General features: G+C 38.9%; 1 protein-coding gene across 5 annotated transcripts in view; it reads left to right on the top strand.

The window, feature by feature from the left end:
• The window catches only part of MCTP1 (multiple C2 and transmembrane domain containing 1), a 663,759-nt gene that overhangs the window by 544,749 nt on the left and 98,164 nt on the right, over window positions 1–20,846 (top strand). For all 5 annotated transcript variants that reach the window (XM_075181055.1, XM_075181045.1, XM_075181079.1 and 2 more), the window contains one exon: window positions 2,658–2,777. In XM_075181055.1, coding sequence (XP_075037156.1) covers window positions 2,658–2,777 — 120 coding nt within the window. The remainder of the gene's footprint in view (window positions 1–2,657; window positions 2,778–20,846) is intronic.

Raw genomic sequence — 20,846 nt, 5'->3', positions numbered from 1 at the left:
TTTAGTAAATATACCCCTAACTATACAACAAATGTCAGACAATTTTCCTGATATCACCGCATGTTGGTCCAAAATGACTTCAGCACCTGGAGTTTTGGACATGCTCATAAATGCATATGATAGTTGACTACTGTCAGACTGTGCAGCCAACACTTCCATGTGACTCCCACATGATCTTTGTGCTTGACCTGAGCACTAACCCGCGGACCTTTCCAATACGGCCACATCCTACCGCTTGTGCCGTGTGACCAGCTTAACATAAACTCTAACTCTGTATAAAATTCAGGTCAAAATAGTTTCTTTTTGCACATTTAACATCAAAATGTAATTAGTTGAAATGTATTCATAACAAAGTAGTTGGTTACTCCCAATAATGAACTCCTATTAAGCACCTTTTTTCACCTTGCTGTAGTCTCTGTGTAATCATTGCTTAATCAGTCCATTACCTTGGGGATTTGTATCTCCTTTTTCCTCATTGCAGCGTCTGAATGCCCTGCAGGATTCGTTCTGCAGTGAAATACTTGATGACTTGCTTTTAAATGCTGTGATCACTGGTATCATTATTATTCTACGCGGCTCTGCTAAAAGCAATTTCTTTATTTTTTTTCTTATGTATGTTTACTGTTAGCCGCAGCATGAGAATTTTCCCTAATCACTTTTGATTTTCAACAAAAGGACCTTCAGGCATGCTCTACGGGATTTGACATTTGCATCATCCGCTGGTTCGTCTGACATTGTTACACCAGTGAGATGAAGGTCTTTGGTATTAAATAATGATTCAGTGTTAATCAGTAATATAAATAGGTTGAACTGTTCTTGAATTCATGGTGACCTCATTGTAATTCCTTGCACATTGCTGCTGCTATGCTATCAATAATTTTACAGTTAAAGAAAAAGTAGCATTGTCTCAAGGGTGGAATGAGGGCCATTATGAACTACTGGAAAATAAAAATATATTTTTATTATCAATACAATAATTGTATAATAATTAGTATATTCTATAAATACAGAAGGTGTCAATATTCTGCTTATATTTTCAGAAATTTCCTGACTTTTGGCTACATTAATGCAAGTTGAAAAAAATGTATGAAAAAATCACTTTGTATCATTCATTAAGAGTTGCCAATAAAAGTGTCTGTACTTCTATAGCAAGATGTAGAATGTATGCTTCCTCTGGGCATTTTCTGATGGTGACATCATCATCATCACCATTTATTTATATAGTGCCACTGATTCCGCAGCGCTGTACAGAGAACTCATTCACATCAGTCCCTGCTCTGTTGGAGCTTACAGTCTAAATTCCCTAACACACACACTCACACACACACACACAGACAGACTAGGGTCAATTTGTTAGCAGCCAATTAACCTACCAGTATGTTTTTGGAGCGTGGGAGGAAGCCGGAGCACCTGGAAGAAACCCACACAAACACGGGGAGAACATAAAAACTCCTCACAGATAAGGCCATGGTTGGAAATTGAACTCATGACCCCAGTGCTGTAAGGCAGAAGTGCTAATACTTAGCCACCATGTAGCCCCATGCACATGTCCAAGAAATACTAGTGTGTTGCAATTTTGCATGCAGGAAAAATACTGACTGCTTTTCATTCAGCACACAATACTGGGCAATTTTATATTAACATTGATTAATAATTGAGGTAGGACACTTCCTTTTCCAATTTTGAATCTGTCTGGGCATTTTAAATTTACCCCCACCCCTGCACTGCAACATGGTTTTGCCAAGGTGCAAAATTGTACCTTGAAACTGGATTTACTCCTATCTCTATAAAGGCCATAAATTGGTGACCTGGTGTCCCTCATTCAGTGTTTTAGGTACCCCCAAAATGTTGACCTCCTTAGTTGGAATAATTTTTGCATTAACCCTGTGCATACTGATCATTTGTATAATTATTTTTTGAAGTGTTACATTTTGTTTTATTGGCTCTGGAATGTTTTATGTTTACATTTAAAAAAAATACTTTGTATGAAATGATGTACAGTAGATCGTTAATTATTTTTCTTTTCATTCACTGTCATGGTCTGACTTGCTTGTTATTGTGTAATTTGCATGTTTATTGTATATGGAATCAGATGCCAGTAAATTGCATTGCTACCTTTCTGTAAAATAATTCTTAGTGGAGGTAACTATATCACATCACTAGAACCTAACATAACAAGGGATGAGGCACACTGTTAAAGCAACAGATGCAGTCTAATTACAAGTCAAAACACCGGGATACTATTATTACATTACATTATTACATTAATATTACATTATTACTTACTTACTTGAGAAATGTCTAGTCTATGCACTATTTAAGCACAAATATTGACTTTAATGCTTTAAGTGTAAATAAATGTGAGTGTAAATGTCACACGCTTAAGGACCAAGATTACGTTTAGTCAGCTACTGTCAAATAAGTGCTTTAAATTAACCTGTATATACATTGTATTGCAGTAAATGGGTTAAAAGTTATAACTGCATAATGTTAAAGCAAATGACTATTGGTATTTATTCACTTTGATATGTTAGGAGCACTGTACCTTACCTATATATCTTCTGATGGTCCTAACTTTATTTATTATTCACAGTAAATATATTCTATTTGCAAGATAAAGCTTTATTCCATGACGCCGTGTACTTTTATATCCACAGATCTTTCTTCTTGTGGTCTGGAATTTTGAGATGTATATGATCCCACTTGCATTGCTGCTATTATTGACTTGGAACTATTTGTTAATCATATCAGGGAAAGATAACAAGACCCAGGATATGGTGAGTCATACTTATCATCTTCTAATTCTTGCCATACTCTGAGAACATTATCCAATTTTCGCCCAATAATTAAGAACCTCCATATACATACGTTACAAAGAAACGGCTCTATAAATTCAATAAACCACCAACCAGTATTATATCCCAAGTGGGCATTTTCTTCCATCTGGGGGGAAAGTGCATCCAACATCAAGAGGGAGACCGAGTGTGCCACTGTGTTTTCTATATGAGCATACGTCCTTGTAACAACAGCCATATGTGAGTTTACTTTGCCACTAGTAGTTTCCACTGCCCTAAATGGAGCACATAGTCTAGCATGCACTTTGGTATAAACCAGGGACCCTAGCAGATAAGTAATGGTATTTATCATAGGATGCCCACAGCTTGAGGGCCCCAGGTTAGGCCCACTGGGTGACAACGGACAAGGAGCAAAAAAAATGCAATAAAGTAATCAGGACACAGAATGAAGTCAGGGACATGGGGAGGGACAGGACATGCAGCACATGACAGTAGTGTAGTCAGTGAGCCATGGTTATGGTCACTAGCAAATAATCATGATCAAAGCAAGCCAAGGTTAGTAGCAGGTAGTCAGAATGGCAATATCAATTATTAAGAAATAAACTGTGCATACCTTATATACCTAGAACATGTGATGTCAGCGATTGTGCCTGGACGTCATGAGATACACTGTGCACAATTAAACATAAACATGAACATGTCCTGACAGGTGTGTGACCAGCAAGGCATAATGATGGGTAACTTAGGCAATGGGACTACAAGGAGCACAATATGACAGAAGGAACAGATATGCCAGTCACACCTTATAACTTTCTCAGAATGGCCAGAGTGACATTGGAGATTTGTTATAAACAAAATAATAATAATAATAATTTCCATTCACAAACTTGTGAGAAGAACTACTTTTGGTTAAAACTTTAAAACTCTTAACATAAATGAAAACCAAACATACGGTCTATAGTGACAGACATCACAAATCACTAAAACTGTTTTGAAGTCTGACATACTTTATTATTATTATTACAATTTATTATTTCATACTTCTGGGTTCCAATCAAGTAATTTATCCATATAGTTGTAAACAGAACGCAAAGAGGTACAATATATAAGGAAAAAGGGACAGAAAATTTTGGGTCCAAATCAGGGACTGTGGGAGGTATGTGTGAGCTTCTTAATATTTTCAGTAAGTTTTGACTGATATGTTTACCTTCTAGCCCATCTAGGCTAAGTTGTCCAAGCAGTCTATTCAATGTTGGTAGAACGGCTTGAGGTATAGTATGGTCTGTTGAGAAAGTGGATTTAAATTAACTTGTCTGAAGATTAAATGACAGTTGAGAAATCAGAGCAAATCGTTTCCTTCCAGTCCTCCTCCAATAACAAAGACAATTCTAGCTGTTGTTCAGCCATGCAAGCTTAGAGAGGGTATCTTTTGTAAGATAGAGACAATGATTCAAAAACTAGAGAAACTAAATGTTATGGCTGCATTCCAGCACCTGACATCAGCCTGCGCCTTTGCTAAACAAGGTGACTTGTGTTGTTAGGACTTTGAGTGTATTCAATCTTTACTTAAAATAATTTACTCAACTTTTTGCATAGAAGGTGAGTTGTGAGTTTCATTGTCACATTTGCATAAAACACCAGCACACACCAGACTTTGCTATGCAACTTGACAAGAGGGATTTGGAGGCTTCCAATCATAAAAAAAAAGTCCAATGATAGTTGGGCATTTGAAGCTTATGAGTGATATTAAACAAAACTGCATAACACTAAGACATTTCTGCAGGCAATCAAGTAGTCATCCTCCAATGCAGTGAGCTCTAGAATGGCAAACGACAGATTCACAACAGACCGTGAAGATCATGTATTTCTGCATGTTATGTTTTTTATATATGAAGGCGTATTATCTCCTGACCCTGCTCTTCGTTGGTGTAGACAGCTACTACTGACATATTTCCTCAAAAACGTGCCATCTTTCTCCAGATAGTAGTTCTTATAATGGACCCTGCTTTATGTCTGTCAATGCTATTAGGATCTACAATTTCGCATTTTTTTAATTATCTTGTCTGGACTATCATTAGTATTACTACCTATAATAAGGTAAATGCAGAAGCCTAAGAGCCCCCCTATGAGATTTAAAGTGGTGGCCTACTCTATATGGTCTAGTATCTGATTTACTGTGGAGAGCCGGCACATAGCTATCTCTGTAACTTGGATGGTGATGTGTGTTGGCCATATCCAGTGCATACACAGCACTGGATGACTGCACAAAGCAAAACTGTTGACATTGAGAGCTCTCTCCATTGCAGCTGAATACTGGTAACGGTGGGTCTGGTGTTGGGATTGAAACGGTAAAGGATTTAATGGCAGAAGCTGCTGCCTAAATAGCCTGAATTGTCCAAAAACTTTAAGTAAGCTCAGTATTGCAAAATTCTTCATACAGAAGCAAAATGTTCAATTAACATTTAATGAGCCCATGTATAAATTGCTGCACTGTATATATATTACATTCAGCATAATTACTTTATTTCTGCTTGAATTATCATGCAATCTTCTTTGGATATGTAGATGGTAATTTTTGTCATATTTGGTAGTCCAACCTTAACACTGTAATAGCTTTGCTAGGCATATCACAAAAGATTTTCAGAAATGCAGTTTTTGTGGGTGGTCATCGTCAACTAAATTAGTCCTCAAATGACTTTGTTGACCTACTGGTATATGAGTGTGGAGGTAAAATGGAGAAAAAATATAAATAAATCAAAATATTGTTTAATTATCAGTGGCAGGGTAGGTTTAAAATACATGTATTTTAGAATTATAAATAGTTAAGTAAATATATTTCTAGATGTCATATATGTCCAGAAGAAACTAATGTGTTTTTGATAATACATTGATACAAAAGGAGTCATTTGTGTATAAATATGACTGAATGTCTGTTAAAAGTTGCTTTAAAAATAAAATGAACCAGCATTTATATAGACACATATAGCTGTCATCTGCTGCTAGCACATATTTTTAAGTCAATCCTCAGTCTAGGCACATATTTTAATTATTTGCAGTAGCATCATGATACCGCAGAGGAGTATTGTACAATGCCAAAAATAGAGATATCTTAATATATTTGCTGGATGTTCAGTTTGCTAGCCACAGGCATAAAGTGGATAACAGTCTAAGATAGTTCTTGCTATGGTCTGATTGCAGCAGTGTTAGAGATTTTATTAGATATGAGCATATAGCAGAGAGTTATAGTAGCTGCCCTTAACTCAAAGTAGTCTACGTTACTGCCTTTTCGCTCTAAAGGCTTATGATGACATACAGTGTTGTGCACTAATTGATGCAAATAACATATTGAAGTCTTGAAGCTGTTCTTGGCTGCGTTACTTATGGGACCATCCTTGTCCCCTGTTTTGGCAGTTGTGTCAGTGTGCACCGTGGCCTTCTCTATCCTCTTCGTTCCTCAGACAAGGATTTAGCAGGCACCAGATTTAATAGGACAGCTCAGTGCACACTGCAGTAACTTGGTGACAGGTATTCAGTGCTCAGGTACTGAAGTATGTCCAGCTATCTATTTGTATATTTGGCTATATGTTACTGACTTGGCATGTTCCAGACTATCATCATCATCATCATCACCATTTATTTACATAGCACCACTGATTCCGCAGCGCTGTACAGAGAACTCATTCATATCAGTCCCTGCCCCATTGGGGCTTACAGTCTAAATTCCCTTACATACACACAAACACACACACACACAGACTAGGGTCAATTTTGATAGCAGCCAATTAACCTACTAGTATGTTTTTGGAGTGTGGGAGGAAACCAGAGAGCCCGGTGGAAACCGACGCAAACACGGGAAGAACATACAAACTCCACACAGATAAGGCCATGGTCGGGAATTGAACTCATGACCCCAGTGCTGTAAGGCAAAAGTGCTAACCACTAAGCCACCGTGCTTGATGACTGTCTGATCTTCCATTACCAACCTGCCTCTCCATCTATTCCAGTCGACTTGTCACCTTTGCCTTATTTTCCTACCTTGCACCTGTTCTGTCCATCTTGACCTCTAGCCTTTAGTCTCCCGGTCTGTCCTATATTGGCTGCTGCATAATGAGCGATCCCCATGACCTGTGGGAGAAGATGTGTCTTACCAGGGAGCCCAAAATCTTTGCCTGATGGTCAATGGGGAAGACTGCACTACCCAGTTTAGCCAGTGTCACCAACTAGCAGCACACTCACAGTCAGCATTATCAGCCACAGTCTGTGACAGTTATTTCAGGCCATGGATCCTGCTTACTAATTTTGGGTATTATGGATCAGGACTACATCATTCAATTTCTACATGTACTGTCCACCAGCATGCATTTGCTTTTGGCCTTGCTTGCCACAGGCATTGTAGTTATGACGGGGCTCCTTAGAGCCGTAAAGGTTTACTGAACCAGTGTGCAGTTGAGTTTGATCTCCAGACTGGAAACCTCACCTAAGAGTGTGCCAAGGTGGTACTGGCTGTATCTGTGTCATCCATTAAGAAAGAGCTTGACAAGTCTGGTCAGGTCAGGTCTCCTCTGTTTCCACAGTCTGCTACGCTTACGACAGGGCACCATGACTATTACTTAATATGCCATTTATTTTCATATGTTAGTTTTTGAGCTCAGCTGGAAGAGTGAGTATTGGTATCCACCTTCTTGCAAGATATCTGAGGCAAGATTAAGAATGATTTGGCAGGTTGAGATGTTCCAGCATCCTTTGATGACCTCTTATCCCTTTGTCATAAAGTTATTATTAGTCTCAGGGAATACTTCTGCGAAAGGTGACACATTTAAAAATGTAGTCTTACAGTTTATCTCCAAACGCTCCAAGTTGCTCATTTAGAGAACAATATGCAGGGGGAATTTTATCTCTCAATCTGTTGGTCTTTGCATGATGCCATGGGCCATTTTGTCAGTCTATGTCCCCTAAATATGTAAATGCCAAAACCTAGGTGGTTCCAAAAAGGCTAAAAAGTTTCTTACAGTTTTGGCTTAGCAGTGCCCCTGCAGTCCTGCAACATTTCATTAAGATATTTTGGGACTACCTTTATTGATTTTGTTATTATTTATCTATCTGTGTTATTATCTGCCCTGTCATTATCTACCCTAAGAAAGTTCTAACAATCTTTAACCCACCACAACCCATCGAATATGATTGCTGAAGGATATCTGTAGATTCCAAGATTCAGGGGGCTTACTGATATTAAAGTAAATTCTATTCTGCATACCGTCCATATATTCTTATATTAACAGACAAAGAGGTTTAATCAGGTCCTTGAACACTACCATAGGACTTATGTTCACATCAGGGAGATTTGCTCCCTTAGGAAGAATTTGCACAAAATAATCATATTCATCTACGTATATAATAGTTTAAATTCCCACTTCTAATTATCACATCTTCAGGAGTTCTTGCTGTTGATATCTCCATCTCCAATTTACAAGACATCTGCAAGGAAACTAGTGATGCCCTCCTACAGGGTGCAATACATATGTTCAACAGTTACATGATTGACATTTATATGGTCAACACCATAATATAAACAGGGTTGGAAAGTTGAGAGTAATGACATCGACAGTATTGTGAGGTCAGCAATTCACATGATCGACAGGTCAATAATTGAAATGTAGATAGCATTATTAGTAGAGATGTTTACTGACCCCTGTGTTTTGGTTTTGGATGTGGATTAACTTCGTGTTTTGGTTTTGGCAAAACCACCCTCGCGTGTTTTGGTTTTGGTTTTGGATCCCTATTTTTTTTCTAAAATCACAATATTTTTGTGCTAAAATCATATAATTTGGCTCTTTTTTTATCCCTACATTATTATTAACCTCAATAACATTAATTTCCAATCACAAGAACACTGCTTCTCCTCCTGTTTCTGTATGAGCAATGGCACTGAGCAATGTCACTGGAGACTGACAAGAACACTGCTACTCCTCCTGTTTCTGTGTGAGCAATGGCACTGAGCAATGTCACTGGAGAATGGAGAGTGACAAGAAAACTGCTATGTCTGTTTCTGTGTGAGCAGTGGTGTTGGATCACCTGGGGAGGGAGGTACTTATGGAATCCAAAACCTGCGAGATCCGACAACGCAACAATGATGTTTTGCCTTGATTCAGATCCGAGGACGCGCAAAAGTAATGAGCCGGCTCACGTGCCTACTTGCATCCTCTAAGTTCGGATGGGCTCAGTTTTGAGAAAACCGAGCCTGAGCATCTCTAATTATTATGTCAACAATTCAAATGTAGACAGTATTAGTAGGTGGACAATTTAAATTTAGACAGTATTATAAGGTCAACAATAACATCCCTAACCCTAACCCTATACCTAATCTTATCCATAACCTGAACCATATAATACTGTCTAAATTTGAATTTTCTACCTAATAATACTGTCTGAGTTTGAATTGTCCACCTAGCAATACTGTCGATCGTGTGAATGGTTGACCTTATAATACCTATATTCTTCCATGTCTCTTTTCATAAACTTTTGGTGTTCAAATGCTTTTCGTTCAAGAGAACATTCCTGAAACCACCTGTCTTGAATGATCAGAAACAGCAATTTGAAGAAAAGGAAATCTTAGAGTCTGTGGATGTTTTGTGTTTTTATTTGGTTAATTAAAAGGGTAATGGTCCAGAAGTAGTATCCAGGACAGAGCTTCTGATGTATATGTTCCCTTACTTAATTTACTTACAAGAAATTCCATCTATGTTTTCCTCTTATCGTCAGGCAGTGGATCATTACAGGTCATCTGTGAGAGGACGAGGTAATGTAAATATGCGTATGTCTTCACTTCCAGCTCTGGGGCTAGTCTAAGCTGGGCCGGCTCTAAACAGTGGAAAAAATAGACATTTTTAAAAAAGGAAAGAAAAACCATGGGTTCCCCCCCTCCTAATGCTGTTAACACTAATGCTGCCAATCTACTGCTGGTTGTTACAGGATCAGAGGGAAAAATGTGCGGAACCCCCCTACTGTATAAATAGACCTTGCGTCTGGTTCTCCAAGTGCCAGCATTCCCTGCCTGCCATGGGTATGCTGGTGCTTGTAGTTCTACAAGCACCAGCATGCCCAGACTGTTAATGGCAGCCCGGTCTGGCTGGGACTTGTAGTTCCACAAAGTAAAATGGTGTTTTATACTTTTTCTTTCTTTTCTTTTCCTACATTACCCTACATCCACCATGCCACTGGTGTCGGAATATACCTAGTGCTTTCAGAACGGGGCTGGATCTCCCTAGAGGGGGGGCCCACACAATTTTTTTGTGGAGCCCACTTCCTAGGGAATTCAGCCCCATGCTGAGCAGCCTGGGGTTGGTTTGCCATTAAGGCAGGGGGACCCCCTGCTATAGTACCACCAACCCTGGCTGGTTGGCCTAGTGCTAGTTTTTGTATAATCAAAGGGACCCCATGCATTTTTTTCACCCAAATTTCACGGAAACCAGCATTAGGCGGGAGGCAATCTTTTTTTTTTTCTAAACAAAAATCTATATTTTACATCGTATTAGAGCTGGGGGGTCAGGTGGTTGTAATGCTGCCTAATCCTCTGGCTCTGCATGCGCTGACAGACACGTACGTACCTGTAGCGTCCTGTGTTGTAAAGAACAGCCCTGCACCCAAATTCATCAGAGATCTCAAGATCCGTGCTTTGATGGATTCGGCCATACGCAACACTTAAATACGGGTGTGCACGGGTGGCACTCGGAATGTGTGCCCTAATGGATCAGGCCCATAATCTGTAATACACAAACATTTTCAGTACAGATCTGAAAGGGTCTGATTCAGGGAATAAGCCCTCATGTCCCCTCCCCTCACCTGCACATTGCCCATTAACCACAGCTGCTTTACTATACGCATACAGTAATCCACCCATTATCCCAGAGACCACTATTTATTTATAAAGTACATTGGCTTCAGTAAAAGTCTCCAGTGCAAGGGAAAAACTTTCAGGCAGCACATTATCTATTTTCTGCATCAATCAACGGGGGCTGATGGTAATTCAATAATAAACCTGTTTTTATGAATATCACTAATAGTAATTAAAATTTTAGTGGGCCCCAAATTCTCAAGCAGACAGGAGGGAATACTTGTATGTATCCGAAAGGTATACTTTATTAGGTGTTCTCCAAAAAAAAAGGTAAAATGTAATAAAATTGTATTCTTTTTGTTTCCTGTTACAATGTATATAATATCCCCTCCACTAGGCTGCAAATTATTCTAGTATCCAATTTATATCTAATGCTGTCTGTCTGGAAAGAGGTTTGACTGACCCTGTCGTGATTGGTTTTATATTTTTAGCTAGGTTCCTGTCAGAACTAATATAACAAGCAAATTGATAGGCAATGGGTAAAGATCTTGTAACCCATGCAGAGAGTGCTTGGAGCAGCCCTGCAGATTATCTCCAGCTAGGGAGGTAGAACAGAATGTCTGCAGTCTTATGAACTTTAAGTCATTTCTGGTATGGAACTACATGTATCATCACTGCTACTTTGGTATTGTGCTATTTTGCATTTTTTGCTTGTACAAATTATTCAGTTTGAAGGTTTCCTATTATTTTAGAATATGGAGATACAAGAGTAGAGCTCTGTATCTGAGGCTAAACTAGGTTTGCAGCTATGACTCTGTTTTGAACTAATGTCTTTTTATGACCCCAGGGAAATAAGATGAAAACATTTTTCCTGCACCCTTTATCAGTGGTCAAAGTGGGAATTTAAAAGTGCTAGTATGGAAATTTTAACTGAATGGCCAGGAGCTGCCTCAGCCCCCAGAAGATTTATGGATTTTGATGGTGTAAAATTAATTTTAGATGCTTTTAAGACAATTTTATATAATACAAAATATATGATGCAAGGTTATCCGCTCTGTGTCCCTCACATCTCCTGTGTCCAAATTACCCCTTCCCTGTAATAAAGGTGATTAGAGTAAAAACTTTTGGACCTTACCATTTGTTGTTTGAAAAACCTGGCATGCTGTCCGGACTGGATCAGCTTAACTGTGCATCCAACATCGTTCTTTCTCTCCAAAGGACTGCTGCAGTCATAAAATAGGGAAGAGTGTATCTAACAAGTATCTTTCTGCCATCTTTCTGTCTATCTTTATGTGCATCAAGAGATTTTCTTTGAGAGTGCATTTATTTTAAACTTACTTTTTAGCTTGTATTACTTTTCTTTAAACAGAGAGCACTGGAGCCAAAGAAGGGGGCACATAACTAGGAACCTGGGTCAAAGGAAAATTCAGGGAGATACAAAGATACTATTGTACATTAACACAACACAGCAAATGTTCCACATCACCATTGTTTTATTCTTCGCTTCTAAAGTTAGGTGTGGTAAACATCTTCACAGCTATGGTGCAATGCATTGAATGCCACCTATAAGTTGGATCTTCCACTGTTACCTGACTTCAGGATTTTAACATAAAGGGCCTGAGTCATTAAGGAGAGCAAAGCATAAAAAAAGAGTGACTTTGCACCTTGGCAAAACCATGTTGCATTGGAGGGGGAGGTAAATTTAAAATGTGGGGCAGATTAATAGTTGGGCTAGGGCATGTCCTAGATCAACTTTAAATTTCAGTGTAAAAATACATTTTTCAAGTATTTGTGTGCTACATGAAAAAACAGCCAGCATTTAACTTATGTGCAAATTAGGAAGTTGTAGTATACAACGAAACGCGTAAGACGGTGTCATTTACTATTTGGAGAATAGTAGAAACCCTCAAAGTGCATGCGAGTATCATTGTGAAGCTTACAAATCTAATCACCGGAATTGTATGAGGAGACTTTATCCTGCAAGTCTCGTACCTAGGAACCTGAAGCCCATTCCGTTACAGCTGAGAATCCATTCCATTTATATCATCTGGGCATTTATCGGCCTTACGGGAACTCACAGCTTATTGCTTTGGATGGGAACTGAATCTGTAACACCTAACTGTGGAGGAAGATTTTCATCAGCACCCGGAGTATACTTGCGGGAGAAAGAAGAATTTTAGAGCGGGTGTTTCAATAGAGATTTCTACTTCAGGTAAGCATGAATTTATGCCCTAGATATAGAGGAGCTTTATCCCGACTATGAATATTACACTACGCCTAATGGTCCGCCACTCCGAATATATGTGCTAGCACATCACTGTGGAAACATATTATTGTGAAAGCGAAGCCGACAGTCCTTCCGCTCCCAGCTATATACATGGTTACAAATTATAGAGACATTTGTGTAGAGGTTCTCCTCATTCCGGTTATTTGCAATTCCACTATCTACCATACTATATGCATGGATATCAACTTTATGTGCTTCTAGCAAGTATAGCCCAAACAGAACAATAACTATCAGATTCAAATACCAAAAATAAATTTGTTATTATCTATATAGGTGCACCTATTTGTGATATTTTTTCTGGATTGGGACCTACTTGGTTTTACATGCCTATTGGGGAATGTTTTAATATCAATGTAATTTTGTTTTAATAAATTTGTTTTAATCCAATCACATTGCAATTCCAGTCTTTTTTTGGGGGAATTAATATTCCACTGCGTTGTGTTGTGCTATATATATTATTGATTTTACGGGGCTGCAGACCCCGTGCAGTGTTTATTCTTTCCCTCCCCATATTTTGCTCCAAATATATCCTTGGTGTGGTTTATCTTTTTTAATTTTTTTAAACCCAGACCTCTTTTTTTTAAATATTTATTATAGACTTATCTAACATATTTTGTAATGCAGTTTTTTTTTTATTTAAAACAAAAATGACCCAACAATATTTTACAACAGTCGTTTTAGATCATAACCTGATAAGTGCTAATGCTGTGTTCTATTACATGGCAAAGATTACTTGCTTGTTACTAAGTCTCACAGACTGTTGAGTGAGCCTAATGATATCTGGCAACCAGATCACTCCCTTGTATATACAAACTTATCTATCGATTTACAGCACAGGAAAAGGTGGAACCATTGTGCAGCAACTATAATCTGGAGTCGCATACACTGAATAATTTTCATAAATCAGATGTGAAACATGAAAATGTCAACTTAATCAAGCATTTAAATTTTATTAATCAGGCCTAATTTTTATGAGTGCAAATAATCGCTGAAGCTGGAAAAATTTGTTCTAGACTGCATAAGAAACATCATTTTAATATTTAATGGCCTGATGAATTTAAATGGAGAATTATCTTTATGAAACATGGTCCTTATAATTCGCCATTAAATGAGAAATGAAAAAAATCAACATAAATCTTACATAAAGGTTGCTTAACTAAGTGTTGGCACTATAAATATTACAAGTGTATTAGACACTAATTTAGCCATCAGACTGCACACTACATAAAGGAGAAAGAAATGAATTTGTATTTCAATGTTATCTTCTAGCATGTGGAACTATCTAAAAATTGGTATAACTAAAACTATTGCAAAGCATTTGTGTACTCATATATATGACCGTTCAGTGTTTAATGGAAATTTACATAAGAATAATATTATTTTATCAATGAACAATATATGAATACTAGACATTTTGTGTTTCGTACTAATCTCATTTAAATCATCTTGTTTGTATTTTTACAATTATGTTGTCAAGGGCAAATATTTTGTGGTATAAATTGGTTTCTATACAATTCCAATGCCAGAGTAACCAACGTTGTTTTACTCTTTCTTAGTTTTAATACTATGTACTTTGCTATGATACCTAGTGATGGAACCAGGCAGTGCTGGGGCTGCAGCTGCTTCGGGGCCCGGAGGAGAGGGTAGGCCGGTAATTCCAGATGATCCTACCGAGGGTGGCCCCCACTCTGTTATCAGCACGGTGGCTAAGTGGTTAGCACTTCTGCCTCACAGCACTGGGGTCATGAGTTCAATTCCCGATCATGCCCTTATCTGTGTGGAGTTTGTATGTTCTCCCCGTGTTTGCGTGGGTTTCCTTCCACACTCCAAAAACATACTGGTAGGTTAATTGGCTGCTAACAAATTGACCATAGTCTGTGTGTGTCTGTCTGTGTGTATGTTAGGGAATTTAGACTTTAAGCCACAATGAGGCAGGGACTGATGTGAATGAGTTCTCTGTACAGTGCTGTGCAATTAGTGGTGCTATATAAATAACTGATGATGATGATAAGATTAGGGCGTTATTACGCGTGCACCAGACTGGCCCATGCTCAGAGTAGCAGTGCTGGCACCTCTTCTGGGCCTGTCCGGCCTTTAGAGAGGCTTGAGCTGCAACGTCGAGCACTCCCCCAAATATGGACCAGTGATGCAGTGTTCCACTCATGGTGATACCATGTGCCCTCATGTGATGTTATATGCCACCATATTCTGCTGCTGAAACTGCTGTGTGTGCCCCCCATTGCTCCATCGGAAACACATATTTATAGGGGTCAGAGCATCTAATATATTCTTTAGCTCATGCACTTCTGTACAGGTCTGTCTGTCCATGTGTATGTCAGCTTGAAACAGCAGGATTTAGGCCACAGGCAGCTAATACAAGCACCTAAATGTTAGAAAATGTTCAGAGTAGTGATGGGAAGATTTCTGGTGACAAATGCCCCTTTATATGAAGCGTCCAACGTGTTTACATTATTGTTACTTTGTAGCAGTAGTTATGTGACATGTGTTGACAAGGGAGGTTGTATTGTCTATTATACTGGATACTTTAACAAATAGAAATGCATAGGGGCCAAAAAGTGACATCTCCTGACTGGGCATTTCTGCAGTGAGCTCCTCACCTCTCATACCTTAATGGAGGAGGTTTCAGTGGGATGTTTTTCTACATACAAAAAAAGTTAACTTTTTATTTCTTCGCAGTCAATCAAGTTTCTACTGATCCAGTGTTAGCATTTTCCCCAAAAATATTTTATTGTGCACCTATTTTGTCCCTGTAGCTGTCAGCATCAAGACCCAAAATACAAATATCTTAAAATAAAATGGTTACTAAAGTTATAAGGCTGCAAAAATATCCTCAATAAATATTTTATTTCTTTTGTGAGAAATTGCAGTCAGGTCTCATCAGCCGTAGTCACCAACATCACTAATGTCCAAGGACAGTCTCAGGTTTTCAAGATGTGTCCCTGGAAAATGTTGTCTATGTAAATGTCTGTTTTTCTTTCCTGACCAACTGTGTAAGACCTCTTATTTTGTATATTGGAGGCCATTTACTTTATTTAATCTTATGCTCTGGCTTTTTACAGTACCATTCATTAAACACAGGTATTTTTAGACAAATTATATCATATATCATAATTAGCTCAGTAACGCTGAGCCACATTCACCTGCCAAATACTACAGTGTCCTTGGAAATGAATGTAAAATGTTTGCAAGTATACCAAACTTGTGACAGCCCGATTTTACATTGAAGGGTCAGAAAGGGCACATGGTACGCACGGGGTGATTGACATGGCCATTTAAACAGTAGCCTTAATGAGCGCAGTGCACACTAATAGAGCTGGCTGTATAGAAAAGTCATTGGGGTATATTTACTAAACGGCGGGTTTGAAAAAGTGGAGATTTTGCCTATAGCAACCAATCAGATTCTAGCTGTCATTTTGCAGAATGTACTAAATAATAGGTACAATCTGATTGGTTGCTATAGGCAACATCTCCACTTTTCCAAACCCGCAGTTTAGTAAATCTAGCCCATTGTCTTATCTGTTATGCAAATACAACACAAAATGGCGCAACAATAAGGATCTACTGGGTAAATAACAGTTCATTTTTTTATTTTTTTTTTAAACAGTGTAATTCAGTAGTTGATTTAATCTTAACATAAATGTGGACTGATTGGTCCACTTTAAGTAGGTAAAGTCATAATGAGCTATTTCTCTTCTGTCCTTGGAAAGTTCTACTTTGGATCTACAGGGTAAATACAGCCTGTTTGACCATGTTCCATTAATACAGTGTAATAACTTAATATATGTTTTCCTATTATGCAATTGTTCAGTTATATAAACATCTAAAGAAAATCTGATTTAAATTGAGAGTCTGGCATAATGACATCATCCAACATATGCATTTATATATACAAAGTAGCTAAAACTGTCATATACTCTTGTTCAACTACTTCATTCCCAGATACCATATGGATGACGTAATGCATTAAATGTGAGGTAATACTAGAACACTTATTAGACTATAACACATTAGCAATCTGTATTGCTAACGTTACAGAACAGAGAGAGTCCCTTAACAAGCCAAGTGTATAACTCTGATCTGCCACCTGGGACTTAATTTCTTTTCTGCCATTAAGGACTCATCATCAGACATCCAGAAAGCTTAATAAGGACGTCCATTATCAAAAGATCAGTGACTATTCTCATTGGATGTGTGTCCTTGTGGAGACTAATGAAGCCTCTTCAATTCTTTAGCAACAGAACGAGTTAGTAATGACCCCACTGTCTATGCTGTTACATGCCACAGTCTTAGGATGATTTGGGAAGCGGGGGTCATCCTATGACAAGTGACAATAACTGATATGGTATCCAGTATGTTTAGTTAGCCTGATCATCTTGCTTCCTGTTCTCGAACACGATAGGCACCTCCGTAAATTAAAATTACACCACATATTACTTATGTTTTATAGCAGAGATTCGCAGCCAGACAAGGTTATATCATAGCACCCATATGGATGTCTCAATGGTATTTTGCAGTCTTTTAATAAGTTGCATGTGACTGACCAATAAACTATACTAAACTGAAGTTAGAGGTATAACATAATGATCATTCTAATTTTCTCTGTTAGTTTTTGATTACGTCAGTCTTCAAAGAGTTTAATGTTGCCATTCATGACAAAATTATGGTCTCAATCATCTCTACCAGTGCCACCTCTACAGACACACTTTTAACTTGACCTATTCATTATATTTACCAAATTGACTTTATCAATTTTTTCTGCATACTAGATTTTGATTCACAGTCCTTAATGCTGTAGAAAGTATGCTTTACTGGACAGGTAAATTGAGTGGGAGATTCAATTCAATGCGATGTCTCTACACTGAATCGATGTTGGCAGTGAAATCTTCGCTCATATTTTCTCATGTCCCATAGAGGTGCCCAGAAAATGAACAGAGATTATTTACCATAATAGATGGCAATATGCCCATTCAAACATCGAGGCGATATTCCGCAGCACCTCGTGCTAAATTCATTTCCCCCTCTTAGTGTTGCATTTAATGCCCAGTGGTCATATCATGTTGGTGTAGTGCTGTATATACCTTGAAGTGTGCAATTTTCCTGACGATCACAAATAATGTGCCAATAAAGTTACAAGGTAAATTTGTTGTGACTAAGTAATTACCAGAAAAAATACTGTTGGCTAACCCTCCAAAATGGATTTAGGCTGGACTACAAGTTCTTAAGGCACACCTCACAACATTGGGAAAAGCACATTTAGAACAAAACAAGCCTTGTCTACGATCCATCCAACCAAGCCGCCGTTCAGGGGAAGCAGTACACACTTTTCAGGTCCCACAATTGAAGACAGTTCCGCCAATATTGAGTGGTATTAAAAATGATCACTGGAGAAAACCCCTGTTCACATAGGTGTTAATTCTTTCCGCTTCTTCTTCGCTCCATTTTTGACAGGTGAATGTGAGAGATGGAATCTCAAAGAGAAACCATTGATCTGTATGGAGAGGCTCTGGTGCAGTGCACATGAGTCTTTCTAAAGGAGACAAGGGTATTTACACAGCAAATGACAGAGCAGTGACAGTCCCACCTTTCCCCTATCCTGCAAATATATGCTGTCTGTATAAGTGGCTGTGTGCACTGCACCCGCATCTTAGAGATAAGTGATCACCAAGATTCCGTCTCTCCTTTGTTCACCTGTCAAAAAGAAAGAAGAAAAAAGTCCAGTTCTGCCTATGCATTCTACATTTGGATGGAGATTTCCCCTTTCTGATGTAATATTTTTATGTCTACTTGTATATGGTTTCCCTTTCTTCCTTGAGAGCTTGTATTTGTTCATTTTGTGCAGTGTTAATGGTCCATGCAGGGTTTGAATGCACAAAGCTGATATAATGAGGACCAGGCATGATAGCACACCTTCCCCCTTTTTCATTACTGGCTCACCAATCAAACAGTGGTTATTCTGCTGCAAAGCAAAATAGCTCTATTTGAGCTCATTTAGCAAATCTCTGAAACTGCTTGCAGATGCCAGAATTAATTTGTTTCAAATCGACTGCTTGAATATGAAACCTATAATTAAGTGATTAATGAACAGTGTATGGAAATGATCTACCAGTTAGTGAAGCAAGTATCTGTATGTATGTACGTACACACACACACACACACACACACACACACACACACACACACACACACACACACACACACACACACACAGATTTAGCCTTTAAACAAATGATCATTTCCATTTTATGTGCAGTTTCATTTTACAACACCCCAAGTGTGTGTGTGTGTGTGTGTGTGTGTGTGTGTGTTTAATGGTCTTGGGAAATACTGTGTCAGGCTTCATTCCAGAATATCCCATAAGCGCTCAAATGGGTAATATCTGCAGATGGTCATGGTATATGGATAACATCAGGGTCATGCTCATCAAACCATTGGGCTCTGTGAATGGGGGCATTGTCATCCTGGGAGGCACCACCCCCCATCAGTAACAAAATACTGCAACATGGAGTAAAGATGATCACTTAATACAATTAAGTAGCGATTAGCATTGACTTACCTTGTTATTTATTTACAAAGTGCTGACATATAACACACACAAATTATATACAATGGTATGAAGCAATAGCAAAAGATGTCCCTGTCCAAATGAGCTTACAATCTAAGAGGTGTGGGGAACACTTTATACACAAGGTAGCAGAATAACATACGCAGCTGGTGGTGGGGAAGATGTGTGCGATTCCTGTAGCACATAAGTATTATCAGCCACCAGTATTGAAGCAGCCACTTGTGGCTGGCTGCCTTTGTGTTGAGTGGGCACTCTTGTGGTTATCTGCCAGCTTGGAGTACTTGTCTACCTGGTGTTTTTCTTTATGATCATGTTCCTATTGGAAACACAGCCAGGACACTTATTCCTCATGTGCGACAGCAGAGATCACCAAATGAGGAGTCTTCTAAGGGAACAAACCACAAGACAAAAATGTGCCACATTATGGAACCATGAGAACCCGTCACCGTAGTAAATAAGCACTGAGGATGGGAGAGTTTTTCAGGTTGCTGTCACATCAGTTTGTCAAGTACTTGGTGAAGGATGATCGAAGTGATTAGATCACCTTCCTCCACTGCTCGGTAGTCTATTGCCTGTGGTCTTTACACCACCAAATTTGTAAACATATTGGCAGGTGTTTTGAGCTGTTTAGGCACTGCAAATCCACTATTATATCCTGTTCTGTGGGGTTCTTATCAGGTATTTTTTTTTATCAAACTGGCTGCTCACACCATAGGTTAAAATGTGCAGTTAGTTGATTCGCAGTTGCTCACCAGTTTTGCTTTGCACTTGATGCACAAAGAAGTGCACATCTATCACAATCCTGGTCTGGGCACTTCTGCCTACTGTTGCTGTTTTTAAAATATATTGTATGGGGTGCACGCAGGGGGGGTTTCTGGGTCTCCAGAAACCCCTCCCCTCCGTTAAAGAAGTGCCCTACATATTGGCACTGTACTATATAGCAGCCACGTCGCTGTCAAAGCAGCACCGCCGCGGACGCTTCTTTGACAGCGCCGCAGCTGCTATATAGTACAGTGCTGCCTAAACGGAGCTGCTGCACATCCGCGGCAGCTCTCTCGTTTTGTTTTTTTTCCCGGTGGAGGGGAAATCCCCCCTTAAAAATCCTCTGTGCGCCCCTGATTGTCAATATATTCCATTTCCCAATATACAGGCCCGGCGCTCCCATTAGGCAAGGTTAGGCAATTGCCTAGGGCGCCGGGACCTGCAGGGCGCCTCGAAATTAAAAAAAAACGGAAATCCACGGGGAGGAGAGGAGGGAAGGGGCTATTGAATCTTACCTGCATGAAGCTGCTCCTCTTTGCTCTGTCTTCTCCCCTCCGCAGTGGCGATTTTCACACTGTGCCTAGGGCG

This window comes from Mixophyes fleayi, chromosome 1 (genome assembly GCF_038048845.1).
Source record: "Mixophyes fleayi isolate aMixFle1 chromosome 1, aMixFle1.hap1, whole genome shotgun sequence".
NCBI lineage: Eukaryota > Metazoa > Chordata > Amphibia > Anura > Limnodynastidae > Mixophyes > Mixophyes fleayi.
Note: the sequence above shows the minus strand (reverse complement) of the source record. Positions and strands in the feature narration are given on the sequence as shown.